The 15,561-nt window shown below is 33.0% G+C and overlaps 2 protein-coding genes across 7 annotated transcripts; one reads left to right on the forward strand and one right to left on the reverse strand.

Moving 5' to 3' along the window:
• Nucleotides 1-355: 355 nt before the first annotated feature.
• Nucleotides 356-5,440, reverse strand: Bm3818 (Uncharacterized protein; the record flags this gene model as incomplete). 4 transcript variants are annotated; one of them, XM_043075328.1, is made up of 10 exons in its annotated part: nucleotides 356-368; nucleotides 2,202-2,302; nucleotides 2,473-2,562; nucleotides 3,123-3,149; nucleotides 3,428-3,520; nucleotides 3,688-3,821; nucleotides 4,311-4,439; nucleotides 4,610-4,751; nucleotides 5,093-5,174; nucleotides 5,397-5,440. In XM_043075328.1, the coding sequence occupies 10 exons, from the start codon at nucleotides 5,438-5,440 to the stop codon at nucleotides 356-358; spliced, it is 855 nt and encodes a 284-aa protein (XP_042931262.1). The 4 variants fall into 4 exon arrangements, with proteins under 4 accessions (XP_042931262.1, XP_001898188.2, XP_042931264.1 ...); XM_043075330.1 differs by lacking the exon at nucleotides 356-368 and adding an exon at nucleotides 1,939-1,945; XM_001898153.2 differs by lacking the exon at nucleotides 3,123-3,149.
• Nucleotides 5,441-8,013: 2,573 nt separating this feature from the next.
• Nucleotides 8,014-13,573, forward strand: Bma-che-2 (Uncharacterized protein; the record flags this gene model as incomplete). 3 transcript variants are annotated; one of them, XM_043075332.1, is made up of 17 exons in its annotated part: nucleotides 8,014-8,177; nucleotides 8,315-8,403; nucleotides 8,556-8,666; nucleotides 8,885-9,048; nucleotides 9,430-9,534; nucleotides 9,694-9,831; nucleotides 9,987-10,111; nucleotides 10,387-10,548; nucleotides 10,674-10,748; nucleotides 10,930-11,161; nucleotides 11,348-11,483; nucleotides 11,744-11,921; nucleotides 12,123-12,264; nucleotides 12,415-12,504; nucleotides 12,931-13,103; nucleotides 13,233-13,356; nucleotides 13,511-13,573. In XM_043075332.1, 17 exons carry the CDS (start codon nucleotides 8,014-8,016, stop codon nucleotides 13,571-13,573), a joined length of 2,271 nt encoding a protein of 756 aa, XP_042931266.1. The 3 variants fall into 3 exon arrangements, with proteins under 3 accessions (XP_042931266.1, XP_042931265.1, XP_042931267.1); XM_043075331.1 differs by having other exon boundaries at nucleotides 11,834-11,921; XM_043075333.1 differs by lacking the exon at nucleotides 9,430-9,534.
• Between the last annotated feature and the right edge of the window lie 1,988 nt (nucleotides 13,574-15,561).

Consider the following 15,561-nt stretch of genomic DNA (forward strand, 5'->3'; position numbering starts at 1 on the left):
TCACGCTCTAAAAAATAAGGTCTATCATTTGCATTTAAAGAATATGTTTTGTAAATGTAATGTTGGAACACAGAGAGATTATAATTCAGGTTGCTAAGTGCTTCTATTACATTTCATTAGAATTTGGAGGATCTAAAAACGCAGCTTTAAAATTTAGTCTAGAATAAAGGAATTTTGAAATGTTGCACGCGCTGACATTAAAAATGCAGAAGTGAAGACCTTATCTCATTTCGTTCTTGCTTCGAGACGGAATCGTATTCGGAAATTCCAAAAAGGGTGGGCCACTAAATAAACGGAATCCATGTACTGCCTTGCTGTTTTGGAAACGAACAACTGCTGTCAAGTAAAGTCAGACCTACACCGGGGCCCTAAAAATAAAAATCTCAAGCTTGGAAAATGGCATTGCAGGTTGATATATTTCAAATTAACTACAACCAAGCTACTGAAATGACTTTTAACTAAAATACTATCAAAAAAAGACATAGTCTTGGTTGAACAAAAATTAGTGGAATTTCACAACGAAATCCCAAATGCAAATTCTTGCATTATTTTATACTTTTCCTTATATTTTCGCTCTTCATTAATTAATATCATTAGCCAAAATAGAAAAATGTGAAAGTGGCATTGTAGGTTATTGACATATACGTAGTATACCAGTAAGCAAGAACAAAAGATGCGAGAATTTCGGAAAATAAAACTTGTCATCTCCAACTTCTATATGCTCTAATAATTGTTCTCTGTTAAAGCGTACTCGTTCTTATTGCTAAAAAACTATGCAAATTCTGTTTTCGCTTTCCTGATTCTGTGTTGAGGCAATTAAAAATAAAAATTAATGGTAAATTTATATGAAAATGAGCAATACAAAATGTAATCTTGTGCATAATACACCAAGCAAAAGCAGAAACCACGAAAAAAAACTAAACCAAAACATTATTAGATGAAGAAAAAGAAATAAAGAACCTCAGAGATATAATAGACGTCACATAGATTTTGCAATACAAAATAATTTTTTAGTCTCCTCTATACAACAGAGACATTCAGTTAAACTAATTTTAAGCCAATTTAGTTTGGGCAACAAAATCACCAAGCGATAAGGAGAAATGCATATAAATAACCACAAAAGCATAGTAATGAATATAATAAATATAATAATGAATATATTCAAATGATTCCGGAACCAACAGAATGATACATAACGTTTTAGTTAAATAAGATAAATAAAACAAATACAGAATTTTTTTTTGAAGCAATCAATCATAGAATATGAACAAGGCTGAACTGCTATACAAGCAATCAAATTTTCATTTAAGGAACACGACAGCAGAATTAGTTAGTTCCAAGGTAAAAAATGAAGATTCCCATCACAAAACTTTCTACCTGAATTTTTCGGATTTCGGGTTTTCTAGAACTTTTGATTGCTGCTATGAAAATTGAAAAATGGTTTTGACGTCTATAAGAATGGATAAAAAGAAGCCTGAAGAGAAAATGAAATCAATCTCAAACTCAAATATACGAAATCTAGGTGGACAGACAAAATTCTTCATTCTGCATCGCTACGGTTGATGATGTCTTTTGAAGCTTAAGTGGAACTAAGTTATAATACAGTTTGTTGTGCTGGTGGAGCTACTATTGTATTACTACCATACCTGTGTTGTTGCTGGTGGCGGTGCAACCATTAAACAGGCCTACAGTAATGTGTCTAATGCGCTACAATTAACCGAACACAAGTGCGATGTATACGATATTTAATTTGCTTACAGAAAAAGAACAATCTAAATTGTAATAGGAAAACAGCAACATGAGTCGTAGCTTTATCTTTTTTCGATTCCTTTGAACGCAAATTCCCACTTTTTATAAAAAAAAAGATGAAAATAACAGCAAATATTTTTAAATCCCCCTTTGAAACAATAGAACGTCAAAATATCACGCAGTAAGCCATTATGATCTGGAAAAGCTATGCATAAATCAGCTAAAATCATAATAATTTATAAAAAAGAGAATACTTGCATCGGTGCGTGCTCAGATTTGCAATACAACGATGCACTGAGTAAGTGAGCAAGCAGAAAAACAAACCATATATCAAAAATACTTAAAGTTGAAAATATTTTTTCATCGTTCTCACTTTTCCTCTCCATTTTCTTACGTAACAGCAGCTAGTAAGAATAACCAAAAAATAATAAATTTTCTGTTAAAAAAATCACCCAGAAAGTTCTCGTTGTAAATCAGCCATATGTTGGTGTGCAAGAGCATAAAATGACATCTGAGATTCGACGAAATCACGTAAACACTTCAAATGGTTGTTCTGAAAACCCCAAAGAGTATGAAAACAAATGAGTTTGTACCTGCACTTCCTAAAAAACCGAATTTGAATATTCCACAGTTGAAACATTTACTAAAATATTCAGTTTTCCGATAAAATCGTAAAAATTTGCTTAACAAAAATTCTAACGTGAAAAAAAAAAACATATTTACGTGAGCGGTTTGTATTCCTTCAAGGAGTAGTTTTGTAATTTCTGCCTGTTTATCGAATTCCGCTTGTACCACACGTAAATCAGCTTCTGCCTGTACATAATACAGATTATTATCTTGACAAAAATGATGCGTGCAATAGCAATGCAATTCAGCAACCAGAAAAACTGAACATAAATCACATATGTCTAACAGTCACAAAAAAACTATTATCTTAATAGATAGAATACATACATCATGTTCTCACCATATGCATGAGTAAGCTTATCTGATATATGCCAACCCAAGCAATCAAACTACTTCACAAAATTCAGCTACAAATAGTTTATAAAATATGTACTACCAAAACAAATTTCTTTCAAAGACTCTATCGATATGAAGTTATGCAGTGATATTATTCCTGCTAATCAGACCATTATGGCTTTATTTTATACTCCATCTTTTTATACATGAATTAAATGACATATTGGATCTTTTTTTCGTCATTTCAATTAAACGATATATTGGACATCCATTTTCTAACATAATTTTGCGTCATTATTTCATGAAATACTAACACAACAAAAATCTCCACCATAATTCCAAATACATTTAAAAACCATTGCATACAGTAAAAAAAAAAAAAACAGAAAGACCAGAAAAAAAAAAGAAACCTGTTCCGACGAGAAAGAACTTCCTAACTGTAAAAAAGTAAACATAAAATAACAATTATTAGGATACAATATTAGAAGGATAAGACCTGATTCAAATTCTTTCTGCTTCTAATTGTAAATTACCATCACAGAATTTAGATCAAAGACTACCAGTGTTTAATTTAAATATAAGCACGTTCACTACCAAAAATAATTTTCTTTTGAAATCACTACATAGTAAATTTTTTCTTAAAAATATATAACAGAAGCAATACAATCTGTAAAGTCTACAAAAAATGAGCACTAGTGAAGAGTGCAAAACTTACATTGCCCTGTGCTTCTACTGACTTCGCTTTCCTTAGTCGGCTTTTGGCCGCATCCAGATCCAAGCGCTTTGTATTTAGAACTTTTCGTTCACGCTGTAAAAATTAGGTTTGAAAGGTAAACAAAATACCATGAACTTTTTGAAAACATTAGTCAAAATAACTTACTTATGCAAACTTGATATGAAAAAATCTTAATAGTTTACGTTATATTACACAAAGTTTATCTAATGAGAACGTGAGCATGAGACTTTCAAAAGCACCTGAATAGTTTTCATGTCACCCTCCAGGAACCGTCGTACCGGCAAAAGCGTATTGGTTGCACAACTGTTGATAAAGTCCCTTTCTCCCGCACCCAGTTTGAATTCTGCTTGAGCTATCTTCAACAACGCACTTCCTAAAAAATTGTAGAATTATGAAATTAGTGTGCGCATCGCTAAAATCTGCATTGAATTCATCACGTATTTCAAAACGAGACAGTTGTGTGCAAAGAATAAGGTTAAGAAATATTACGAACCCAGAAATATAAAAATGATAAATTCCCACAAGCTCGTTCACATTTCTACTGTTTTGCAACGCTTTCAAATTTCTCCCACTACTAAGTGAATGTGCAGAACTCACTAACACAAAAAATAAATCTCAAATGATGCAATTCAGCGATCCAAGATTTTCAGTGACGACCAATATGAAAGAACATAAAAACATCAGCTTCGCAACTTAAATCATATGTGGCACGAATAATAAATGTATTCAAAGAAATTATACATCTGTTTATGAATTCAAGAAACAAAATGAATAAATTTAAACTTGATAACAAATCGATGTTGCTTTCTGAATGAGTTTACGGGTTGTTTGGTCATGAATTTTGAATTTAATAAAACTTTACCGTATGGAGTGCCTGCCCCGAACTCGTTACCAGCATCGTTCATTGCTTGTGCCAACTGCTCCAAATTATTTAGACGACTTTCTTTGCGCAGTTCCAGTTTCTCGTAAAACACTTCTTCCATCCGAACTGCTGGAATGCTGGTTAATATGAAAGTCTGCCACAACAAAGGAGTTTGCATATTCGTCGATAAAAAAGATTCTATATTAAAAGATTCGAAACCACCAACGCATAACTATAATATGTCGACCCCTAAGTAAGTAAAATACAAATTTCAGGCTAAGGAGATTCCAAAAGATTACTAGGGTTTGGCTGAAGATAACTTTCCATGGCAGAAAGTAATCGTTTCGTGTGCTCCTCTGTTTTATCTGCTCTTTGTAGCAAATTCTCGAAGTGTGCATCAAGCTCTGTCTTCTCAGCTTTCAGAAAAGTTTCTTCTGTCAACTACAATCAAAAAAGTCCATTGCAAACAGCATAAAAAACGATATAGTTAACTAAGAACAGAATAATACTTTGTGGTCCAGGATCACCCACTTCTCGTGCTTATTATGCTATACCCAGCCCAGCTTAGCCTTTATCCTGGAAATATTTTTAGAAAATATTAGCACATTAATCCAGGAAAATAAAAATTCTTCATATAACTATTGACTAAACTGTGGCTGCTGAATCCTAGTATGTTACAGAAACTTTAAATTTGTCAAGTTCTTTTAGGAATTAAATTTTAATGTGGAAAATACTTACTACCCCAAAGAATACATATTTTTTATGTCATATAAACTATCCACCTGTTTAGCGCGATTGAAGAAGCCGCTGGCATCACTTGCAATTTTCTTAAAGTTGAAATCCATCGAGTATGAGGCACTGAACCTTAAAAAAAAATTACAATTTTAATTGTGAATTATCTTTATGCATTACCAGTACAGTCACTTTCCCTTTCCTCTTGCATTTGGTTACAATTTTTAGTCTCATCAGTTCTGCAACTAATTCCCTCTCTCTCTCTCTCCTTTTCGATTCTTCTATCCAGGAACAAATTAACATTTTGTTTACATCCATAAATGCAATTCCCCTAACATCACCATTCCCATATACCTGGGTCTACGCCCAGTCCCCGTATAAAACAGTTCATCCTTCATTCCGAAACTCAAAAACCCACCCTACGTGCGAGACTGCCACCTGTGCAGCTCCTGCGCCCAAGAGGAACCAGCAACTCACCCCTCCACTCGGATATATGTGTGTTTCGGTCCTCAGACATAGCCGCTATGAAATAAGCTGGTCTCATGGAAAGAAACAAATCTATTGTGACTGCTAAAAGGATAAGATCCCTCGAAATTTAGCAAATCAAGTAGCATTTTATGCCTTTAACTATAGATTCCTTGTAAGATTTAAACTGAGACTTACTGCTAGGATATGAAGAATAAAAAGAGTTGCCAATGCTGTGTAACGAGGAAAGAATGAAGGAAATGATTACATAAATGATGAACTTATTGTTTTCTACCTATCCTTTTACTGAAATGACATCTGGTTGACAACCACTGGCAACCACTAGCATATGTCTTTTATCAAGAAGTTTATCAAGAAAATCAAATTATATGTCTTTCAAACCAATACGAAATTAGTCAGCGATTTTAAAAACGGATCCATAAATCAAAGTTCCTGGAATTTGCATATTTATTTTTCGCCCCATCTCGGCATAATATAGATACAATTCATGTCTTGAAGCCAAGATTCTTTTTTGATTTCTCTTTTGAATAGATAAATTGGCTTTTACCTGCAAGATTCATCAGACAATTTCAATGCAGTGACAGCAATGTCAGTGCTGAGGGAGATAACATATGACGAGTAGTGCTTGTTCTCGATGGTTTATTGATAGATTATAATGATAATTACCATTGGTGTAAGCATACCAAATGGCAGCTTTAATAATTCCATAAAGTATGTATCGATTTGAATTACAGTAGATAATAAGAAGAACGGAGGAACTGAATGACAAAAATGAGCAAGAAAAAGACGGATTTCCAACATTTCTGTTTCACAACCTTATCAACACTGCTTAAAAACCACAAACATAAATGTGCAACATAAATACTACGTAAACATAGATGATGAAGTGAATGTTTATCGATATGTCATACGGTGGTTTACATATGGATGAGACCAAAATAAGGAGGCAAGTGGTGAAGTAAGCGCTTTACTCATAGAAGTAAAGTAACAAGCCTAGATGGAGTAGACTGCCACGATAATTCAGAACAACAACGAGAATAATTAGGAGGATAACTACTTGCTCATTACTAAGACATGAAGAACACAGGTATGAAATACGTGCTTGAAATTTATAGTTATAATGAATGTCGCGTAGCACATAGAAAGAATGAAGAATTGAAGTTAAAATGATCAAAATGCTTGAAAGTAGGTTTTAGCCAGTTTTTTTTTTTTTTTGTTTATAACTTAAAAGACTATACATATGAAATGTAAGTTATATATAATTTGAAAAGCACTCTCGAAAAAATATTATTTTAAGTTGGAAATTATAAGAGGTCATCGGAAATAGTATGCTCATAATTGCAATTCAAAATGAATGAATTTCTTCCCTAAGAATTCGCTCTGATTATTGAGAAAAACAAATGTGATAAACTGTGTTAATAGTAATAGAAATGAATTGTTATAAGGAAAAAAAGAAACAAAAACTTACAGTGATCTTTGTTAAATATGTGTACAAACAAATCAGAAAGATAAGCTAAATCAAGCAGTGCAGAAATGTTACGAAGACCCTTCAACAACACCCAGCTGTGATGCACCTAACCTCCTGGTTCACCCTTAACAAACATCATCCCCTAAATTAATCCATACCACACCACACCAACATCAAATTTATCCACAATCACAAACAAAACTTGCCCTCCTTCCTGGGAAGGCAGCCAAAAATGTAATAAAAAAACACACACACTCAAAATGAAAGATAAGCAGAGCAATTTTCCTATTTCAATATGTTGTTGGTTTAGCTTTGCATGCTGTCATTTAAAATGTGTTCTTTTTGCCTGCAATTGACAGTTTCAGGCCTAATTCAAAAATAAGGCAGTGAGAAATCCTAATGAACTTTAAAAATAACAGTCTAAATGTTAGGTACTAACAATGATATATATATATATATATATATATAATGCATCTGATTGATATCATAGAAATCAATTTAGTGACAAATATTTATAACTTTAACAAATGAAAGTAGGTTTTAGCCTGTTTTTTTAAGCCTCAAAAGTTACCCTATTAATTTTGGCTGAAGAAATGTGTATGCAATTTATATAGTACTAAGAAGAGAAAGATTAAAAGAAGAATACATTAAGGAGGCTGTGTATTTAAATGTGAATTGTATTCTTATCTAAATAATGTTTTTGTCTCTCAATAATCCAATCATTTGTTATCTCAGATGATTTCAGTAATCCATTACTTCTTGCTTAAAGTGATTCCAAATAAGTCAGTTTTCAGCTAGAGGAAGTAATTGCGCTTATAAATGATGCTATGTATAATTTTCTTTATGGTTGCTATTAGCAACGAAATTTTGGCAAATGTTTGATTTCAGTTTATAGCGAATCAAAAGTGACAATGTAAGTTTGCTCGAATTTATTAAATTGGACTCTGTATGAACTTTAATCGATTCCTTTGTTTCATGAATTTTTCACTCAAAATAACTTTACAGAGAAACGTTAAAATGCGATTGAAGGTGACGATGGCGCGGGAGCCAAAACATTGTGATTCGGTGTTAGCAGTAGCGTGGGCGAGAAGTGACGAACTAGTCAGTGTTGGAGACGACCAGCAGGTGTTAAAATGGAACTTAGTGAATAGCGATGTTCAGGTGTTAATGCACTTACCCAGGTTTGAATGATATTATTTATCTAGCTAATTTCTATAGTACTAATGTTATTTTGACACTAACTGTGAAAAATAGCAAAATTTGAGTATGGAAATTTTTAAATTTTCTGATCAGGCTAGAAAATATTGAGAAATTTCAGTTCTTTGTATCCGACAGGTATGCAGTGGTTTCCACACGATGGCTTCAAACAACAATTGAACGATGTATTTGCTCTGACATCCACGGAAGGTTCCATGTATTTCCATAATGTATTTTTATTTTTGAAAGACTAGTTTTTTTTAGATAACAGCAGAACATCCAGAGAATGTTATAGAAATGTTTTTCGAGAGTAAGCCTAGTGATGCTCATTCGGTATCTTTGAAGTCGATTGCAAATTTTAGGCAAATTTTACATTTGCAATCGAAACGGACGCATTGAAAAAGCTGTAGAAGCTCACAAAGGAGCAGTTTTATCCGGTCGCTGGAGTCACGATGGTTCTACTTTTGCCACTTGTTGGTTCCTTCTAATAAACTTGTTAAAAAGTTGATTTTGGACAAAAGTGCTAATTCAATTCTTTAAAAAAATAGTTTTACCTTTTATTTATTTTGATATCAAATGTCAATTGCAGTATGAACAAGGAATTTCCTTCAAACTCCGATCTGTATTTTGATACTTAGTTCGGAATTGGGAGGGCCAATAACGATATAAATGCAAAGAATTTGATATTGAGGTGGAGAAGATGGTGCGGTGAAGATGTGGTCTCGAAATGGTATGCTCCGAAGTGTCTTGTTGGAGAATGGTTGTCCTGTGTACGGGATTTGCTGGAACAGCGATGATTCATGCATTGCTTTTTGTTGTGGTGAAAACTGTTCCACCAAAGTTCTCAAGTCGCAGGTGATCGTCGAATTTCAACATTTTGTTTTTTTATTCATCCACGAGTTTGCTTTAAACAAAGGTGTTGATTGTAAAGTATTCACTACAGTCATATTTGAAATCGAGCTGATTACAATTATTGCAATCAGGTAGGAGCGGAACAACAACCGAACTTTGAATTTTATTATTGGCTCTCGATAATTTCACTTCAGTTGTGATGAATTATTAAATTCAATTAAGCTTGCTGAATAGTTCTAGTCTAGCCAGAGGTTTTGCATGTATATGGGACGAATCTTTCTCTCAACTAATTCAATAATAAAACTTCTCTTCTTTTCATAGTGTACTGAGTTATGCTGGTTTTGAATAGTTCTACCAGTTCCTTCATTTCTGTGCAAGCTTCAGATATCGCTTATTAGATGGAAGGCTCATGATGGTATAGTACTATGCATTGACTGGAACGCCAGTACAAATCTTCTAGTGAGCGGTGGGGAAGACTGCAAATATAAGGTGGCCTTTTGTGTACTTCAACCACACAAAAATTATCTGCAAAAATAGATAGATTATCAATTTCTGCTCTTCTAACGACCAATTTTGTTTGTCCAACATATAGCCGAGTGGCACTCGCTAAATGTGGCTTTTTCATCCAAATAAATGATTGTAGTATAGGTATGGGACGAATATGGACGTCCAATATACTGTAGTAGTCCACAAGACTATCCAATCACATCAATCGCATGGAATGTTGATGGTGATCTGTTTGCTGTTGGATCTTTCAACCTTCTTAGATTATGCGATAAAGCTGGAGTAGGTTCTTTTGAACTGGAAAAACCAATAAACTTCTAGTTTACATCTTGCTGTTTTCCAGAAAGATTATCCTATTCAATGTCGTTCAGCTTTTTTCACTATGATGATATCAGAATTGATTTCTGATGTTTGTATTTAATTCTTAAATATTGCAGTGGTCTCATTCATTAGAGAAATTATCTACAGGAAGCATTTACAATATTAGCTGGTCACCAGATAGCACTCAACTAGCTGGTGCATGCTCCGATGGAAGCGTCTTGCATGCTTATTTAGTTGAGAAGTAATTATATTAAGATTTTTCTAAAATTTTTGCACAACATATCTTTTTTACATTTCTTCTAGATCATCTTTTGCTAGTTACTGATCAGATATAAGTTACTTAATAACTGCTAGTTAGTGATCAGAAATAAGCCTTAAATTTCTTGCAAACTCGTCATTCTAAGCAGTGGCTTTGGACACATGTAAACACTTAAATAATATTGTAAACTGTAGTGCAGTAATACAATTGCAAACTGTAATGAAAATAAATTTTTGATTAAATTTTATAATTTTAAGACGAATTACATGGCGAAATATTGAAGCGGTACAAACGAAACGTCAATTAATTGATATTCGTGATGTACTTTCTGATGTTGCTTGTGAAAAGTTGGAACTACGAGATCGAGTCACAAAATTTTCTCTTGGTTTCGAACAGCTTGTGGTAGCTACTACTAAGCAGTGCTACATTTTCAGGCTAGTTTTATTGAAAAACCATCGAGTGATCAACGATAGATTAGGAAGTGTAAGGTAGCTAATTTTCTGAATATCAATAATTACTATTCTTACTCTATGTGAAATTTCAGTGTAAAGAACTGGAATACACCGATTATAATGGATTTAAAGAATTGCAATGTTTCGTTGATTATGCTTTGTGAAAAGTATACGCTTTCTTTAAATCTCAGTTTTTCATTTCCAGTTGTTTTCATCTATAAACATATTGTAAGAGAAAATTGAAAAATATAGTAAGAAAAAATTGCAGTGGCAAGAGATAGAACTTTTGATCCTTTCAGAATCAATCACGTTTTTGTCTGTTTGGAACGCTGTGAAGTATTTTTGTAGGTATTTTCTGTTGATCGATGGCGGTCTAATGCAGGTGTACAATTATGAAGGTCGTATGCAATGCTTGCTGAAACTACCGGCTATGAATATATCCGGTGAAGCGGCAAATGAGAAGACGGCCGCTATTTCAAATGATACAATAGCTATTCGGGATCGAACGGATTTGAAGACTGTATACTTTTTTGAAACAGTCACTGGAAAGGGTGCTGGCAATGGAAAACTTGTACATACTGTAAGGATTTTGGATTTTCCATCAATGATTGTAAAATTAGACTGTTTCAGGTGGTCTTCTAGTAGTTGTAAGATAATCAAAAATTAGGTCAGTTTCTAGAAATTTAAATACTTAAAATTTTTGCTAGTAGCATGTATTTGTATTCTTAACTTTTTCAATCACTAATATGTCGGCTCGAAATTGCAGAATGATATAATCGAAATAGTGATGGATCAGTGTGGATCCGTGAATAATCGAAAATTAGCATTTATAGATAAATGCTTAGATTGTTTTCTAGCAGTTGTAAATACTTACGGCATTTTTCGAAAAATTGCCAAAATTGGTGAGTTGTGTAAAGTCAAGAGATAATATTGAAAACTGTGGAATAAGAACAATTAGAATGGTTATTTTTGTCTTGAGTCATGAATTGTAGTTTCGATACCAATTATTTTTAAAATCCTGTGAGCAGGAGATGATAGGTACATCTATGGGATTGTTACTGTCGGTCGTAGAACAACATTACAACTGCAACTTTTTCGAGAAATAAGTTTAGGTATTCTATTGTATCCCTAAATTTTACTTATATTCGAAGTAGTATTAAAGGTGCGATGGTGACAAATATTCTTTTTAACGATCAAACAAATATGCTTGCTGGTTTGCAAGACAATCGTCTTGTTGTATGGTTATTTCCAGCTACTGTCTTTATCGATCGTGATTTACTCCAAAAAACAATGTTTGAAGACGATGAGAACGATTTTGGGAAGTCTGCTTATTTATACAAGTCTGTTTATTATTCAATTTTTGGATGTAGAGAAACTTCGGGAGGAAAGCTTAGGATAAATCATTCTTACTTGCAATCCTGACTATTCGGTACAAGAACTAATTATTCTGTAAACCTAAAAAAAGCTCGCAAATAATGCTTTTAATCAGAACGTAGCGGATTAAAGCTATATCCACAGTGTGTTTATGTTTTTTGCTTTAGCTTTGTTGGCAGTCACATATCAATAAGACGTTCTGATGGCGCACTCATACCTTGCACTATAACGCCATTTGCATCTATTTTGAACGCATCTGTTAGTGCTAATAAATGGGATCAAGCAATTCGCCTATGTCGACACATGCGGGTAAGTTTGATTTTTGAATAAATATTGCAGATAGAAAGCAATTCTTGCTGAATGTTCGCATGCATTTGTGTGTTGGAAAGAGTGAAAAGATATTAGAGTTGTTGATCTCAAGCATGTCGATATTTGTCGTAAATATATCTCAAATTTCAGGAGAGCTATTTATGGGGAATGCTTGCGGTGATTGCTACCGATGCAAAAAATTTTTACGCGGCTGAAATTGCATATACCGCTCTTGACGAGGTAAAATTAATTTCAACAGAACAAATTGTAAATGATACTTTTTCAAGTTTTTTGTTTACTACTAAACTGATTTAAAACTGATAAGAGTTGTTTTTCATGCAGCTTTATTAAAATAAGTTGTGTATTTGTGAAAGGCTTTTCTACCTTGACTTAGTGACAGCTGTTAATTAAAATTAAGAGACAGTTAAAAAAGCTATGATAGATGAGTTAAAATCAAATAAGTTCAATGACAGCTGCTTAGTAATTTGTAAAAGATAACAAGCAATATCAAACAATGAAATTTGTTTGAAAGTTCAGTTCAGTTCACTTCACTTTCAAATTTTATAGCATGATATTTCAAATCATTAATAATTTTTTGTTCAATAGTAACAATTTTGTGCCATACACATGTTTTGAGCAAAGTGAGAAAAGTGAGTTTAATTTCAGATCGAAAAGGTGAAATTTTTATCACATTTGAGAGCAGAACAAAGTAATGAAGTTCGATTGGCAATGATGACTGCTTTTACAAAAAATTTTAAAGATGCAGATGCTATGCTTGTGCAAAACGGACATATCTTCCATGCTATAATGCTCAATATTTCTTTGTTTCGGTGGCAGCGGTTAGAATATCATTTGAAGAATTCCAGCGAATTGTTTTACTAATTTAACGTGACAACAGTGTTATTTAATAAAACCAAAGGAAAATTATTCTACTGTGAAATCATATGTAGCTTGCTTTCTTTTTGAAGAGCGCTTGAACTGGCGATAAAATACAAGGTACATTTGGAAACGGTGGTCGGTTATCGGCAAAAATATTTGCAAGAGATAGGGCGTAAAGAGATAGATCAGAGCTTCCTAAAATATCAGACCGAGGTAAATATCATGTTCAGAATTACTTTTTAGGATCGAAGATCCAATTCTGATTAAGGAACTTCTACCGGTTCATATTTTATAATTCTTTTGACTGCTCGATAATTACGAAAATATGTAAATTATAATAATGTGATATGACAAGCTAAATTTGTAGGTGGAAATCGACTGGAACCACATCCAACAAATCATACGTGAAGATGAAGCCCAGGATTTTTGAATTTTCTAAGAAAATTGTGAAATTTCTTTATGGCATTATTTTTGTCATATTACTTAGAAAACTTTCGCAGTGTTAAAAATAAAAATTAATAATTTGTACTACGCTTATTGTCGCTTTTACCAGCTTTGATAATTTAAAAAGAAAAAGATTTTTTCTGTGAATGAATCCGACAAAACAGTCATTGGAACTTCTAAGTAAAATATTTTTCCAGATATCATCTTGATTTTTGATTTTGAAAAAGGCCATTTGTCATCGTAAAATATATTTCATGAAGGAATTCGTCTGTTGATCTTTCAAAAATTAATTTTCAGCTTTTTTAAATGACTATTATGTTGTTAAAGTTCGAGACCGAGATTAGTTACTTGTTCTACTGGTCAAGTTTTTTTTTTCTTTTTTTTTTCTCAATTCTAAATTAATAAGCAGTAAGTCGTTATTAATACGCATCAGTATTATTCAGCGTTTTCATTTCTTCAAAGAAATCACATTAAAACAATTGGTGATATGCGATACCAATCGGAGGTCAGATTTTACGGAAGTAGGTGCACGGTACTCTCGTGCATCACGTCAATTATAGCTGTGCAGATTGTTGAAAGCATCTGCCATCGACTGCAACTGTGCAATGGACTTCTAAGATAGGTGCACCTGGAATTTAATGTGAGTTGGAAACTAAATAAAGCTGAACAAAATGTACTGCACCACAATTTACATCCTTTCCTTCCTTTATTATTTCAATCGAAATTATCGATTCTATTCAGCCACAAATGTTTGTGGACAGGATGTGAACGAGCTGCAGCTATAGTTGCCACTGCTATACTCTCTTTTTACTATGCTTTTATTTACTTTAACAACCACTTGCTCTATCCTTCTCTTTCGGTCCTGCTATGCATAGCTGTCCGGAACGATCACTTATTCATACCGTTCCAATTTTTTAATGAGTGGTTTTCATCTTTGTTGTCCATCGCATCATAATTGCTGTTATAGTAATAGTATAAGCGTAAAGCTTTTTATGATAAACTTTCTTTGAATTGTTGAAAGATAAGTCATCGCGATAGATAAAAATGAAATCTAATGATGAATTCATCGTAATTAATTGCATAATTAATCTTGTTAGCATCTCAGTATCTCTGTTTATCTCGATCATTTAACTATTATCAAAGAAGACAAAGCTCCTCAACCTAAAATGGGATAATTTAAGTATATGGAATCAGATCAACCACATTTGTCATTAGGAATGAATTTGCTAATCAACTGTCTCAGAAATGAGTAAACTCTGGGTGTAGTGCACCTTTATATTGCTTGTGCAATTACCTCACCCATTTTTTTTCTCAACCGCTGACCAAGGATTTCAGACAAAACAAAAAAGAAATGAAACGTTCGGAATACTTCACGTGCTGATAAGCATTGAATGCGTGAACGTACGCGGATGGCACTAATGCAGAACTTGAAAATCTTTCCTTAGCCTGTGAACAAGGGTAAGCATGATTCAGCCTATTTGATTCATATCCATTTCTCCTTTCACTGTATTTTTGTTTTAAAGTTTCATTTTAAACGAGTAATATTGATGACTTCACCTTTTAGTCTAGCTTACTTCACTGAAATCCACAGTATCCTTTCTAAACAAAGTGTCACTTTGCCAATAAGACGAAAACTGATAAGTTTTAAAGGAAAAAGAAATTTGCTGAAGATGAAATATTGGATTAATGTTCCGAAAATTTGACTTTTTCCCTTTCTATATATTGATATACAATAATCTATTTCGCATCGATGGATATTATTCCGTTGTTTTATTAACATACGAAGATTATCATGATTATGGACTTCCTTTTACATACTTTATTACCAATGTCCTTTTGCACATTCATGCATTCATTTTCATTAAAAATTCGGCCGTTAAAATTGGTATTTTGTATGAAACAATACCAATTTTTTGATTTTAGAAATATATGCTATTGTCAAATAGAATTAAAAAAATTACTGGTTGAAGTATT

This window comes from Brugia malayi (assembly GCF_000002995.4).
Source record: "Brugia malayi strain FR3 genome assembly, contig: Bm_v4_ChrX_scaffold_001, whole genome shotgun sequence".
Lineage (NCBI taxonomy): Eukaryota > Metazoa > Nematoda > Chromadorea > Rhabditida > Onchocercidae > Brugia > Brugia malayi.